This window comes from Macaca nemestrina, chromosome 14 (genome assembly GCF_043159975.1).
Source record: "Macaca nemestrina isolate mMacNem1 chromosome 14, mMacNem.hap1, whole genome shotgun sequence".
NCBI lineage: Eukaryota > Metazoa > Chordata > Mammalia > Primates > Cercopithecidae > Macaca > Macaca nemestrina.
Window position 1 is genome coordinate 42,527,644 of NC_092138.1, and position 16,273 is coordinate 42,543,916.

Below are 16,273 nucleotides of genomic sequence, written 5' to 3' on the forward strand. Positions count from 1 at the left end.
AAATAAGGAAGCTGAGGCTTAAATAGGTTAGCTATTTACAGATTCACATTTCTAATAAGGGAAGAGAATGAGTTTGAGCTTAGGCCCATGGAATATGCCCCAATTCTTCTACTATACCATATTGCCTGCATTTATCTATCTTAAAGGAAAAGGGAGTGGGATACTTTTCAGTGTTTTTCTGAGATTTTGAAAACCAAAAACTTCTTGTTTAAATCTTTCCCCAACAAAGGCAGTAGGGCATAGTGGAAAAGTACAAGACTTATACTCTAAAATACTCAGGCTCCAAAGCCAACTTTACTTCTTACTAACCAGGTGACATAGGCAAGTGACTCAAACTCTTTGAGACATCATTCTCTCACTTTCACAAAATGAAATGGAAATAACAATGACTATCCCAATAGGGTCCACTCATTAAAAAAAATCAGGAAGTGGCTTCAAGGCCATGTGACCATTATAAATTAAATATGAGGATTTCTATTAAAATAGACATTTCTACCTAAATTTCAGGTGTCCAATTTTTGGTTATAACTATTATAATATTTATCTTTTTATTTTTATCTTTCTTTCCAAATAGGTCGGGAGTTTAGTGTACCTGAGATAATTGCCATAGCAGTAGTTGCCGCTTTGTTACTGGTTGCGTTGATTTTTGGGACTGCTTCTTGTCTGATTCGTGCCAGACGCAATATGGATGAAGCTAACCAGCCTCTCCTCACTGATCAATATCAACACTATGCTGAAGAATATGAAAAACTCTGAAATCCTAATCAGTCTGTGGTCTAATAGTTGCCCTACTGTCTTATGAATTAGTATCACAAAACTACCTGGTTGAATGTAATAGATTGAGTTGTTAACTGTATCTTCTTTCACTTTGTTACCTTCTTTCTAATACAAGCATATGTTAGAATTAAAGATCCAGGCATAATTTTCAAAGCTGGGAAGACTCTTTCAGAATCTTTTCAATGGGTTTTAATTTTCAGTTCTATTTAAAATGGTGAGTGGCACTAACTCCATGATATTTAAGGATAGTGTGAAGATCTTTGGCATGATTTAAAAGTTGAGTATGTGAAGATATAAGTAAGCTACTATGCTTTGTTTACGTGTAAAGGAAAATAATGTTTGATAGTGAATGTCCACTTAAAATACATGAATGGGCATTTCTAAAATGTTAAAACATAAACACATTTCCATTCATGGATATTTGTCAACAGCTTTAAAGAAAAACACAGTTATTAATTAAAGCAAATTATATGTAGTTATAAACAAATGAAATTTTGATTAAACTTTTCAAATTAATGTTCCAATTTGAAGACCAATCAAATATATTATTTAGTCAACATATACTATTTAGTCTCAGGTTCAAGGCTACAACAAAATCACCATCTTTGTCAAGCTTTGGAGAGGGAATATCTTTGCTTTCTTAAGCAACAGTGGATATTGCCTTTGTTTGCCACTGTGTTTTCCTGCCACTCAATTCACTGAAAAAGAAACTACCTATCTATACATTTCACCTACTAATTTCTCTTCTAACATCTTAGAGGTCCATGAAGAAAGCATATGGAGAACATGTTTTATACTGCTCTATAAATAGTATTCCAATCACTGTGCTTAATTTAAATAGCATTCTCTTATCATTTATCAGCCTTTTATGTATTTTCCAAGTAAAATATTAACGTATTATTTCACTGGTCTTCTTTTTTATCTAGTTCTATGTGAATGCTATTTTTCCCTTCTCTTCTAACATGATATATATTTTATCTTTTTGATCTTGTGCTATGACACAGTCTTCCAAAGAATTGTATAAGGTGGTCATAAGTGAACATTTTAATTAAAATCGGTAAAAATAAATAGTAACAATAGTAATCATACACTATAGAAAATGGCTAAACTGAGATTCTAAATTCTACAAACAGAAACAAGTTGAAGTTATGTATCCCTGATTGGTTAGTTGGTTTTCCTATATTCAGCAATATTAAGGCTATATATACACAAGATAAACAAATAAAATATATCAAAGAGCATGCATATAACAATAGGATATTTTACACTAGCATTACTCAATTTATTCTCCTGGAATACATTGCAATTTGTTAAAATACAGTATACTCACAGCTTTTCAAATAAATCATTGCATAACGTAAGATGCCTTTTTATATAGAACATCAATGAAACTAAATACCTCACTTTATATTTTTGTAGATTTACTAATTACTCATTTCAGAAACATTTATTAAGCACATACTAGATGTCAAAGATTTAAAGGCACTATAGATTTGGAGAGAAGAAAATAAGAATTGTAAAATTGAGAAGGTCATATTTGACTTGTGCTTCAAGGAATGCCAATGGATTTACCAAATATAAAAGCAGAGAAGGGCATTTTATTCAAAAGTGACAGTATGGACAAGGGCACAGAAGTTTAAAAGAGCATGGAACTTTTGAAAATATAAAATAGGTCAGTATGGTTAAAGCATAGTTTTTATGGCGGGGAGTAAAAAGACAAATTGGAAATGAAACCAGAGTGTCCTATATGCAATTCTTAATAATTGGAATTAATTCCATGGGAACTAGGAAACAGGGAGAGTCATAATCAAGCTGTATATTTATAAATATAGTAGTGATGGTGCTGTTCACAAATAGTGTTGAAGAGAAACAATTTGGAATGGTTAAAAGCTAAGAAACTAGTTAATATGGAATAGATTGTGGGAGAGAGAAAGAAGTCTTGTTTCAAAACATCAATTCTAAATAATCATAATTATAAGATAAAGTTGTACACATCTATAAATATAATAAATGCAGCTTATATTATAAATACTATATAATATTAAAGTTATAAGTATAATATAAATATAACTTTGAGTAAATCATTACAAAAACATCAGTTAACAATGGAAGAGAGATTAAACAATGTGAGAGAGGATTAAAACAAGAGCAAAACAGAAAACTATTAACAAAATGGCAGTTAGTAAGTCCTCACCAATCAGCAATTATTTTAATGTAAATGGCTTAATATCCAAAATTAGAATGCTTATAGTAGCTGAATGAATCAAAAAACATGATCCAGTGACTTGCTGTCTATGAGATTCACTTTAGATTTAAAAATACATATAGGCTGGAAGTAAAGGAATGGAAAAGGATATTCTGAAAATGGTGAAAAAAAAAAAAAAAGACAACAGGGGAGGCTATCCTACCACACAAAATAGACAAAGTGAAAAACTGTCTCTAGAGGTGAAGTTCATTATGTAATAATTAAAGGATCAATTTAACAAGATATAATAATTGTAAGTATATACATATTAAATATTAGAGCACTTAAATATACAAAGCAAATATTGATAGATCTGAAAGGAGAAATTGATAGCAATATAATACTAGTAGTAGAATCCAATATTCCACTTTCATTAATGTACAAAACATCCAGGTAGGAGATCCATAAGGAAAGAGAGTACTTGAACAACACTGTACACCAATTGGACTTCAGGAACTTATACATTACATACCACTCAACAGCAGCAGAATATTCTTATACTTCAGCAACATGTTCTTCTCAAACACACGTGGAACATACACAGGATAAATTATGTTAGGCCTCAAAACAAGTCCCCCAAAATTAAAAAGATAAAAGTCATTTCAAAGATCTTTTAAGGTCACAATTGAGTAAAATTAGAAATCAATAGTGCAAGAAAGTGGGAAATTCACAACGATGAAAAAACAATACACTCTTAAATAACTATTGGGTCAGTTAGGAAATCATAGAGGAATTTAAATTATACCTCAAAGCAAGTGAAAACAAAAATGCAACATACCAAAACTTAACGAGATTCAACAAAAGTACTAAAAAGGAATTTTGTAGCAATAAATGCCTACATTGAAAACTAAGGATCTCGAATGAGCACCCTACTTTATGCCACAAAGAACTAGAAAAAGAACAACAAACTAAGCCCAAAGTTAGCAGAAATAAATAAATAATAATAATTAGAGTAGAATAAGTACAGAATAATAAAACAAGAGAAAATTCCGAAAATTAAGGGGTTTTTTTGAAAAAATAAAAAAATTGACAAACCCTTAGCTAAATTAAGAGGAGGAGAGAAGACTCAAAATCAGAAATGAAAGAGGAAGCATTAAAATGTATTCCTAAGAAACAAAAGGATCAGAAGAATCTTTTATGAACAATTGTATGCCAACAATTGGATAACTTATAAGAAATGGATAAATTCCTAGAAACATACAACATACTGAGACCAATTTCAGAAGAAATAGAAAGCCTGAATGTAACAATAATAAACAAGAAAATTGTTGCATAATCACCCATTTCTTGTTGTATAAGCACCCATTGCACGTGAGTGCTACGAACTGATTTAAGCTTTATAGTCTAAGTGGAGTCAATTAAAATATCTGACTGTCCTACACATGAAAAATAAAAAGCTATTACTTTTTTGGCCTTCAGTTACATCTTGTCTTCATGTCCAGAAGCAGATTTCAGACATAGCGCTTACTTACAAGTTCGTGTAATTTTAAAACATGAAAAGATAAGTTTGGGGCTATTAAAATAACTGTTCCAAGGTTTAGTTATAAGACATTTGTTCGGAGCCCAGTCCGTGAATATCCAATAATGCTATGTATTTTTCCTTTGCTATAGCCTGCTCAAACTTTTCACAACGAACTGATCAATGGAAAATCAAGTTGAGCAGAGAGCTAATATAAATGTGAAAAAAATAGATTTGAAAAATGTATCTATAAACCAAGAACAGAGTCTGATATGAAGGTAATAAAGGAAAATGCAAAATATGGTAGTTAAAAAGCATGATGGCAAAATTAAAGGGTAGAAAGAGACAGGAGTTTTTGCAAAATAACCACGGAATTTTAATTTTAAATTAAATATAAGCCAATAGTGCAATGCATCCCATAAAGGGAAAAATGAAATGCAACTGATCAAGGAGGAAAACAGTGAGGTATTGGGCTTCATTAATACACAAAAGGAAACTCGTGGTGTTTGAATCACACCTGGCCTGTTTTACAACTTTCAGGCCACACATTAAGGGGAACATTGGCAAACTGACCTTCTGCCTGTATGTTTTATCCCTTATTAAAAGGGAAGTATTGAAGTCTACCACTATTATTGTATTGCTGTCAATTTCTCCATTCAGATATGTCAATATTTTATTTATATATTTAGATGCTCTAATATTGAATATGTATATACTTATAATTGTATCTTCTTAGTGATTGTTCATTTTATAATATAATAACCTTTATCTCTAGAGACAATTTTCAACTTTAAGTCTGTTTTGCCTGACATAAACATAGCCATTTCTGCTTTCTTTTTGTTACCATTTTGGAATATCGTTTTCTATCTTTTCACTTTCAGCCTATGTGTATCTTTGCATCTAAAGTGAGTTTCTTGTAGATAGCAAGTCACTGGATCTTGTTTTCTTCATAATTCAGTCTTGGCATATTGTTATATTCATTCATTTTCACAGTGCTATAAAGAAATACACAAGACTGGGTAATTTATAAAGGAAAGAGGTTTAATTGACTCACGGTTCCACATGGCTGGGTGTGGGGTGGGGGTGGCTCAAGTGACTTATAATCATGGCAGAAGGCAAAGGAGAAGTAAGTACCTTCTTCACAAGGCAGCAGGGAAGATAAAACAAAGGGAGAAGAGCCCCTTAAAAAATCATCAGATCGGCCGGGCGCGGTGGCTCAAGCCTGTAATCCCAGCACTTTGGGAGGCCGAGACGGGCGGATCACAAGGTCAGGAGATCGAGACCATCCTGGCTAACACGGTGAAACCCCGTCTCTACTAAAAAATACAAAAAACTAGCCGGGCGAGGTGGCGGGCGCCTGTGGTCCCAGCTACTCTGGAGGCTGAGGCAGGAGAATGGCATAAACCCGGGAGGCGGAGCTTGCAGTGAGCTGAGATCCGGCCACTGCACTCCAGCCTGGGCGACAGAGCCAGACTCAGTCTCAAAAAAAAAAAAACAAAAAAAAAAAAACAAAAAAAAAAATCATCAGATCTCCTGAGAACTCACTCACTATCAAGAGAAAAGCCTGGGGGAAATCATCCCTATGATCTAATCACCTCTTACCAAGTCGCTGCCTTGACAAGTGGGGATTGCAGTCAGAGATGAGATTTGGTTGAGGACACAGAGCCAAACCATATTGCCTGTATATTTATAAGAATTCATCAATTTCTTCTATATTATCCAATTTTTGGCACATACTCGTTCTTAAAAGTCCCTTATGATCCTTTATATTTCTGAGGCTTTTATTACAGTTATTTTTGCCCCTATTCATCAAGGATTGAGGCCCCTATAAATCCCCTCAATTCTCCTGCATTTAAGTGAGTGTTCTTAAAGAAATCTTTGTTCCCAGATTTTTAAAAACCATATTTACTGTAATATTATCAAGACATTACATTAGGAGCCATACCTTACCCATGTGTTCTTTGGTTTGTTGGTTCCTAATTTATAACTATGGGTTGTAAACGTGGTATGGAATTTTAGCAAAGTAGAAATTAAGCCAAATTCATTTATCCTTCAGCATAGCATACTTTCCAAAAGTTTCCTATTGAAACTTTCTTATAAAGATGGAATAAATCTGAGTATTGTCCAGTCTGGCTCTTTCATTATTCAGATAAATAAATTGCATTACATGGAGGTGAACATATTTGTACAAGACAATACAGCTAATAAGAACTTACTTTTATATTCCTCCACAACTCATTTCATTTGGTAAGATGAAATACAGGATAATGCAGAAATTATAGGATATGGCAAGGATATAACAGCCCAAAAATACTAAGAAGATGTGGTTGTCTCATAATCATGAAGATCAGAATAACTAAGCTACTTAACATTGTTTCACCAATTTCTAGTGCAGTGAACAGTAAATGTTTACAAGGGGGAAGAATGAACAGACACATTTTACTGAAATATTTCATACATATATGAAATTGAAAGATAAATGAAACCCAATACAGTTATTAGAAAGATGAGAAGATGAGATTGATAAGTTCCTAGAGAAATAAATATTGTTGACTGAGACTGTAGAATACAGGATTAATTTTTAATATATATTAGAAATTTTTCCAGCGATAACTTAAGCCTCAAAAAAGGTTGGAAATATGTAATTGTGTACATAAGGTATCACACTAAATGCTCTCAAAAAGCAAATAATTTGAATTTTGATTTGATTAAGATACACATTAATTGTATAATTATTTTGTTAGTACATTTTTAAAGTTTTTGGGAAATAGAGCCAAATCTTTGTATAGTTCTCTATCCTTATCCTAGTGGAATGTCTTGCATGTAATAAGCTTTGGATAAATACTTATTAAAAACAATAATAATGGTTTGAAGAGAAGAATGATGTCAACACAAATGAAGGATAATAATTATCATCTCAGGGCAAAGAGGAGGATTAAAAAAATCAAAATTTTTAAAAAACTGATTATCTAGAGAGAAATATCCTGGGAATGCAAGTGTTTCTATTGTTGAAAAAATGTACCCTATAATCAAGAAAAATAGGTCAATAGTTCCTATCGCCTTAAAGAATTCTAAAATTTTACTATTTTATTCTCTATTATTCCATGCTTAAATAGGCAAATCTATTGATTTGTCTGCTTTTTATAATAAGAAAGGAGAAAAAACCATATTCACGAATATTCTGCAAAATAAAGACATCATTATCAACTAATAAATTGTCTTTCTCTTATACCTGGGGATACCAGTAATATACACCTTTATTTTAGGACCTATCTTGTAGCCCTGAATGATTCGTATGTAAAAGTTCTAAATTTCACTGTTGTTAGAGAAGAAAGACTCAAACCTGAGCTAGCTTAAATAATGTCTGCAACTCAAGAAAAAAGTTCTTTTCTGTTGGAAATGATCTAACATAAACCAAGAAATGATCAAACACAAACTACATTTTATGTTAAGTGAAGGAGACAGAAGAATATAAAAGTCATATCTCCACAGGAGGTATGTGGAGTGTAAAATATCTTGTGTGTGGACAGTAAATACCTTGGAGGTGTGTGGACAGTAAAATACCTTGTTGAAAGGATATATTCAGTTCTATTAGATTAGAGGAATTCATCCAAAAAGGATTATAAAACACCAAACAAATTAAAAAGTGGGATAATTATTAATTCTAGGGAAACAACGATTTGTGTCAGAAAAGAAAGTCATTGTAGTGTACTATGTACTATGCTGTAAACAAAAATTCCATCTAAATAGTAAAAGAAATTGATTAAATAACAACAAAAATATGATATAACTAAATTGAAAAATGCAAGCAAGGGTGAAGTAAAATATGTTGGTGAGCAGGGCTATGATAAAAGCTGAGTCCTCATCATCCAAGGTAGAATATCAAAACTTACTATCTCTAAGTTTTTAAAAAAGATTAAAAATACATTTAAAAACAGAGGCAAAATTAGAAGAAATAATTTGAAGAGCTGAAAAAGTTGTATCAAAAAGTGTCATCTGTGTATAGGAAAGGCTGAGGCAGGAGAACCTTGGTCATTCTTTACCAACCTTGACTTTTTTAAATAAAAATTTTTAAAAAGCAAGTGATACTTCTGGAAACCTCAGTGAAGAATGATTTATCTCAGAATGTGTAACACTAAAGCAGAAATTCATTCTTCATGTGTTCTCCTATTATATAGAAGTATTTACACTTCTAATTTGGGGAAAAGAGAAAAAAGGACAGGGCTTTCAAATAGAAACTTAGCAAAATGAGTAAGAACAATCATTAAGCACTTTGATTAAATAAGTAAATTACACATGGAAATACACTCTGGCATTCTTTTTTTTATTTATGCTCCAAAATACTGGCTTCTGGCATGTTGTAAAATACATTTCTTCATTGTTACTTCTTTCTGGTCTTCAGATTTACTCAGACTTTTGCCAATATATCTGCTAAAAATTGAATAGAATATTATCCCAAGATGGCACCTTTGAACATATTTCAAAATGTTGATTATGAATATCAAACTGAAATGAGCAGTGAAGACACCTGTTATTCCTTTTCTGGTTTTAAAAAATGTTCATGTCATTCTTGAAAGCAGAAGAAATGAAATTTTCATTTTAGTAGAAATGAGTTTGTGTGATTAATAATCTACACAAGACTGAAATGTTCAACTAAATAACAATGACAAAAATGTATCTTCTTTATCGACTAAAATTCTCTTGTATACATTATCCCCCTTTATTATGATCACTGATCATAAAGCCCTTCCGGGCCACAAAATGAAGAGTGAGTGGCATATCACCCAAATGGTTTCACATACAATAGATGATGATGCCAGGACCAAAGACACTGATAATTTGTGACAAGGGTGAAAGGGCTAGCCAGCTCTGGGAATCAGCCCCAATCAGCTGCTGAGAATACAGTGAAAGTCATGGTTAACTTTGTACATGTACACTTAAAGGTTTCAAAACTAGCCTGAGAGAAGGCTCAAAAACTTATTTTAACTTACCTGGAAAAAATTATAATTTATAGAAAAGTTGCAAGAATAAAATAAATTCCCATGGACACTGCACTTAGATTTAACAATTGTCAATATTTTGCACATTTGCTTTTTTACTCTATCTCCACACATACCTATGTGTGTATCGTTATTATGAATATTTTTCCTGAACAAAATTGAAAGTAAATAGCAGATATTATGACATTTTATCCTTGTTTTAGTATGTGCCTCCTAAGAGCAATGGCATTCCCTTACATAATCACAGTACAACAGTCAGGAAATTTAAAATGGATGCAATACTATGTTCTAACATATAATCCATATTCAAATTTTCCACGTTTCAGTACTATCCTTTGGAGTGATTTTTTTAAAATAATAAACTCAACATTTTGAAGAAGAAATAAAAACAATATGACATAAAAATATAAACAACATAAGAGAAACTTAAAGAGTAGAAGAAAAGGCGAAGAGAGGACATTCTATCAAATTTCCTTTGGGGGAAAAAGTCAACATCTGTTTGTGATAGGCAACATAATAAGACTAATTCTATATTCAAGCAGCCCTAGTTTGGCTTCCTGTCTCTTTCATTTATTAGCAAAGTGTCCTTGAGCAAGTCCTTGAGCAACTCCTCTAAGCCTCAGTTTTCTTTATCTGTAAAATAAAGGCGGTTCTTACAAAATAGGGATTTTTAGAACATCAGAAGTGATAACGGTATGTCTCCCAATCCCTAAAATGTAGTACTTGTTTAGCAAATTTCAGCTTTTATTCCTAGATTCATAAAAACTTAACTCTTTACAGTTACCTCCTTAAAAAAAATGATTTGGCAAAAAAGAATTTATCTCTTGGTTCCTAAGTTAAATCTCTTGGTTCGTGATACCATGTTGCACACGGGTTTCCAACTGAACACTCTCATCCCACTGCCATTGAAGGGCATGTCACAGCTAATTATCTGTCATCACGCCCTGTTGCATAGGCAGTACCTTGCCTGCTGCTGCTGGGACCTCAGTGCTGTCTGTTGATTCATTTGCATTGCCTCCTGAGTGTCTCTGCTGTGTATGGATCACACAGAATGAAGCCCAGGGGCCAACTGGCAGACCCATCTGAATTGTGGAACATATCTAAGTCCCCTCCTCATTACTTAGTGAGTAATGTGGGGGATGTTCCCTAGTTCACACACCCTGGCAATGTAAACGGTCATCTGCTGCCTCATCTGCTTCTCCGCGTCTGGGGTGCAGGACCAGATCGGCTGAGGAACTTTGCTAGCACTTATGCAAATAGCTATGGGAGCTCCTGGGTTTGGCAACATTCCTTTCAGTAGCCTCATTTGTGGCTGCACCGTCTGCCTCTTTTGTGCTTTCACAGCTTTGTGAGGCAACCTCAAAATAGATCTCTCCCATACTCAAGTTGTATTTATGTCCCTTTACCATGGAAAGACTGAAACCCTTCCCAATACATTTAGTGCTCCCTGTTCGGTGTCTGAGTGACTGTGAGGTTTCCATTTAAACTCTAAAAGAACACGTATTTGAAGCAAAATCAGACTACGCATATCTAGTTCTGATTCCTCAAATTAGACTTAAAATATATAAATAAATTCTTACAGCATGTGTAGACGTAGAACAAGTCCCAAACTGTTAGGCATATATGTATAATACCATAGTTTTGTTCCAATACAAACTTCATTCTTCCAAATAAACTGCATAATACATACTTGTAAAAAAAAACTGCCTTGAATTTATTTTAAAAATTTATCTTCAAACTACTAACTTCAGAACGTAACTGTGGCATTCAGAACAGGGCATTACTGAGTGACAAGGATACTGTTTAATCTTGGTATGAATTCTTATTTCATTAAGGGATGAGGTTTCTTAATTTTTCCTTCTCTTTCTTCTATATTGCTCTATACCTTTTACTAGGGGATACTCCTTTAGAAACTAAATTTAAAGTCTATTTATAAAAGAAAGAAAAAACAAAGCATTGTAAATAAGCCCCAACCATGAGAGATTTCTCTATCTACAAGCGGCTGTAAGAACCACTGGAAATAAATGATACCTAAAGCTGATTTCCTCTAGGTGTCAGTATAGTCCCAGAAGTTTTAAAGCTTAGATTTAATGAAAAAATAGGAGCACAGTAAAAAAAATGTTTACTGCTAGTCCATACTATTTATACATTTGAAAGATTTTTTTTTTTGAAAACTGAACTAAATTTGCCACTATGAATGTTCATCTGTAGATGACAGAATAGATTTTGTACTAGAAAGAACAAGATATGGCTCTGATATATTTCTACAAACACACATTGTTTTTTTCCATCTTTTTTGGCATTGGAAAGCCCTATCATTCACTATTGGCTATCATAAGTTACCCTGTCCTCTGGGCAGACATTAATGTTCTAAAATTTCAATAAACTTTGCAGATAATTATTGATACCCATTACAATAATTGGGCTCAATTTAAAATTCTCATTGGCAGTGAGTCTTACATTATACCTTTATCACCAACAGTGCAGATTTGTTTAATTAGACTAACACAGAATTTTTAAAGTAACACAAGATACAAATATGTTAATGAGTATGTGACTGACATTTATCATAACATGTATTTTATTAAAACACTGTAGTCCACATTCCTCCAGCCATAGAGAATCCTTCTCTATCTTCTCTCCAAATTAAGTTTCCTGAGAAGGCTGTATACCAACTGGATGCCTCCCAATGATCAAACCAGGAAAGTAATAGTGACACTGCCGCACCTATAGTTTTAGTGTATTTAAGAAATTCATTATGCCCTATTTTGTAATTTTTCTCCAAGCTTTATTTTGAAAACTGTCAAAGCCCCAGAAAACTGAAAAAGCAAAGCAAAACAATGAATACTTGTACAGACTATTTATTTCAACAGTTGTGAACATTTTGTGACATTGCATTTCTCTAAATAAATAGACATGTAATTTAAGTAAAACATCTTTCTGAGGAGATCATATAAATTATTGTTAATCAAAATCTCAGGTAATGTAAATAGCTATATCAGTTTTCCCTGAAGTCCTCAATCCAATTTTTATACGACACATAAGGGGTGGATGGATAGATGTAGGTGTCTAAATTCCTGCTGATATGATTGCAGTCCCCAAAAAAGGCTGGAGATCTGGATCAGGTAGATAATCACATACAGAGCAATCAGTTAGCAATGCCAAGTTGATAGGATCTTTGAGATCCTTTTCAGAGCTCATACTTCAAAGCCAGCACAATCTCTACCCTCCAAAGACCCAACCGGTGCACTTTATGTCTCATATCTCTACTATTACTCTGTTACCTGAGGAAGGTCTGAAAAGCACCACTCGAAAATTCAGAAATATGATTCTAATGACCTCACAGATAAATCTCTCCAATCATGGCAAAATCTCTGATCACAGATAGGAAATTAAAAATAACTAAAAACTTAAAAAAAAAAAATAACATGATGGAAGTGACTTTGCCAAGTATAATGGATGAATCTTTATTCATTTCTTAGTTTGGATGGGTGACAAATTATTAGCCTTTCCTAGGCACCAAGTCTTAGTCTACTCAATTTTCTTCTATAACCTTATGACTAACCCAACTCCCAACTGATCATGTCACTCTCATAGTTCAAGATTAAATTTCATCTATCAGCTTTCTCCAGAGAATAAGATTGGGACAGTGTCAACTTTTTTTGAGACTTTATTTTGTACTTTGTCAAAATATTAAATAATTTTAATTCTGCTTAAGTAAAGTTTTTTAAAGAATATCTTTGAAGATCTCTAGTGAAATTACTTTATAAGTTTAAAGTACTGTTTTAGTTTTATATTTGCTACTATAACAAATTATGACAAACGTGGTGGCCTAAAACAAGACAAATTTATTTTTTTTTCACTTCTGAAAGCTGTTTTTTTTTTTATACTTTAAGTTCTAGGGTACATGTGCACAATGGGCAGGTTTGTTACATATGTATACATGTGCCATGTTGGTGTGCTGCACCCATTAACTTGTCATTTACATTAGGTATACCTCCTAATGCAATCTCTCCCCCCTCTCCTCTCCCCCAACCCATGACAGGCCCCGATGTGTGATATTCCCCTTCCTGTGTCCTAGTGTTCTCGTTGTTCAATTCCCACCTATGAGTGAGAACATGCGGTGTTTGGTTTTTTGTCCTTGCGATAGTTTGCTGAGAATGATGGTTTCCAGCTGCATCCATGTCCCTACAAAGGACATGAACTCATCCTCTTTTATGGCTGCATAGTATTCCATGGTGTATATGTGCCACATTTTCTTAATCCATCTGTCACTGATGGACATTTGGGTTGGTTCCAAGTCTTTGCTATTGTGTATAGTGCTGCAATAAACATACGTGTGCATGTGTCTTTATAGCAGCATGATGTATAATCCTTTGGGTATATACCCAGTAATGGGATGGCTGGGTCAAATGGTATTTCTAGTTCTAGATCCTTGAGGAATCACCACACTGTCTTCCACAATGGTTGAGCTAGTTTACAGTCCCACCAACGGTCTAAAAGTGTTCCTATTTCTCCACATCCTCTCCAGCACCTGTTGTTTCCTGACTTTTTAATGATCACCATTCTAACTGGTGTGAGATGGTATCTCATTGTGGTTTTGATTTGCATTTCTCTGATGGCCAGTGATGATGAGCATTTTTTCATGTGTCTGTTGGTTGCATAAATGTCTGCTTTTGAGAAGCGTCTGTTCACATGCTTCTCCCACTTTTTGATGGGTTGATTTTCTTGTAAATTTGTTTGAGTTCTTTGTAGATTCTGGATATTAGCCCTTTGTCAGATGAGTAGATTGCAAAAATTTCCTCGCATTCTGTAGGTTGCCTGTTCACTCTGATGGTAGTTTCTTTTGCTGTGCAGAAGCTCTTTAGTTTAATTAGATCCCATTTGTCAATTTTGACTTCTGTTGCCATTGCCTTTGGTGTTTTAGACATGAAGTCCTTGCCCATGCCTATGTCCTGAATGGTATTGCCTAGGTTTTCTTCTAGGGTTTTTATGGTTTTAGGTCTAACATTTAACTCTTTCATGCATCTTTAATTAATTTTTGTATAAGGTGTGAGGAAGGGATCCAGTTTCAGCTCTGAAAGCTGTTTTTACAAAGTCACTGGGCTGAAATCAATGCATGGTCAGGCCTGTACTGTCTCCGGAGGTCTTTTTCTTTGCCTTTTCCAGCTTCTAGAGAAAGTGTCATACCTTGCATTCCTTGGTTCATGGCTCTTTCTCTATCTCCAAAGCCAACTGGATCACATCTTCTCTGACTCTGCTTACATTTCCTTATGTCACAAGGCCTTCTTTGCCTCTGTCAAATCTTCCTCCATCTTCACTTCAAGCACAAATTTGTCATTGCATTTAGGACCCACCCACCAAATAATTCAGGATGATCTCTCCATTTGAAAGTCACTAATTTAATCACATCTGCAAAGTCCATTTTATCACATAAGAACATTCACAGGTTCCAGGAATTAGGACCTGAATTTTCGGGGGTCATTTTTCAGCTGACCACAAATACTTTCTTTGTGTGCCCATTTTGAGAAATTGGCTCAGTTATTACCAATAGATAAAAATGAGGCCAGTTCCAAATTCTTCATTTTTCTTCATTAAATTGCTGTGAAAAGTTTATTCTTAGACAGTTTTCTGGCAATGATAGAAGACACTGAATCAAAACTGTAAAACTGACTGAGGAATTCTGCTTTTACCTCATAAATCTTCCCTGAAATTTCCTGCTCTCCAATTATTTTTCTTCCTCTCTACATGGAATCTTTACTTTATGCTATATTTCTACTTAGAACACTTCTATGATAGACATTTTGGTTTCATCAATTAGCAGAGGGTTTCAAATTCCTCCTGTAAACCTAGTTTGTTTATAGGTTTGCTTTCGTTTTCTTTACATGTTCCCGTAATTAACATGGCTTTAGTAGTCACAGTTTGCACAAGAAAGGTTAACTCACCTGCCCTTGTGAAAACATCTTTCAGATTTAAGAAGAGTCCCAAGGGAGCACCCTGAGATTATTGCTCTTTGCAGGCTATAAGCTCTCCTTAAGTGATCTCAACCATTTTCACAGTTTTAATTACCTTCCCTAGGCTAATAATTCCTGAATCTCTATATTCAGCCTTAGTCACTGCAATGAGCTTCAATTTCACATATTTAATTGCTGGCTAGAGAAATCCATTTGACTAGCTCTCAAGACTTTCAAATTCCATATATCCAAAATGGAACTATTTCTTTTCCCTATAAAACAAGCCTCATCCCTCCTTTACCTATGCCTCAGCTAAAAGTGCTATCATCTATGAGACACTTCAGCAGAAACAAGGAAGTCAATTTGGATTCCTCCTTTCTCTTTAATCTGCCAGTTGGCCACCCCATCTTTATAATGAATATACAACATGTCTGCTCATGAATCTTCAACAAATATTTTTCAAGTCTTTTCTTTCTCTAATTTTTCACCACTGCCTAGCTAGACCTCTGCAACCCTTAAAAAAGGCCTAAGACATTTTCATTTCCTGAAACTTTCAGTATGTTAACAGTGAAAAAAATTGCTAAATTAGTTATCACTATATATATTAAATACTTAAACTGAATGAACTAATGGTTTCAATACAAGTAAAATGGTGCTATTCATGAGAAAAATATAGGACTTATAAAAAATTCAGACCGTTACAGGAAATATGACTAATATTGGAATACAAGTTTAAAACTGTTTGATAATATAGTCTTTCAAACTTGTCAGTGTTTATCTGAGACTAAATGCATAATTTTACTTTAAGATAATATTAAATGTCTATATTTGAGAGTCT

General features: G+C 33.7%; 1 protein-coding gene across 1 annotated transcript in view; it reads left to right on the top strand.

Moving 5' to 3' along the window:
• The window catches only part of LOC105489106 (tyrosinase related protein 1), a 72,653-nt gene that overhangs the window by 16,224 nt on the left and 40,156 nt on the right, over window positions 1–16,273 (top strand). Inside the window, 1 exon segment of the mRNA XM_071077416.1 lies at window positions 575–774. Coding sequence (XP_070933517.1) covers window positions 575–774 — 200 coding nt within the window.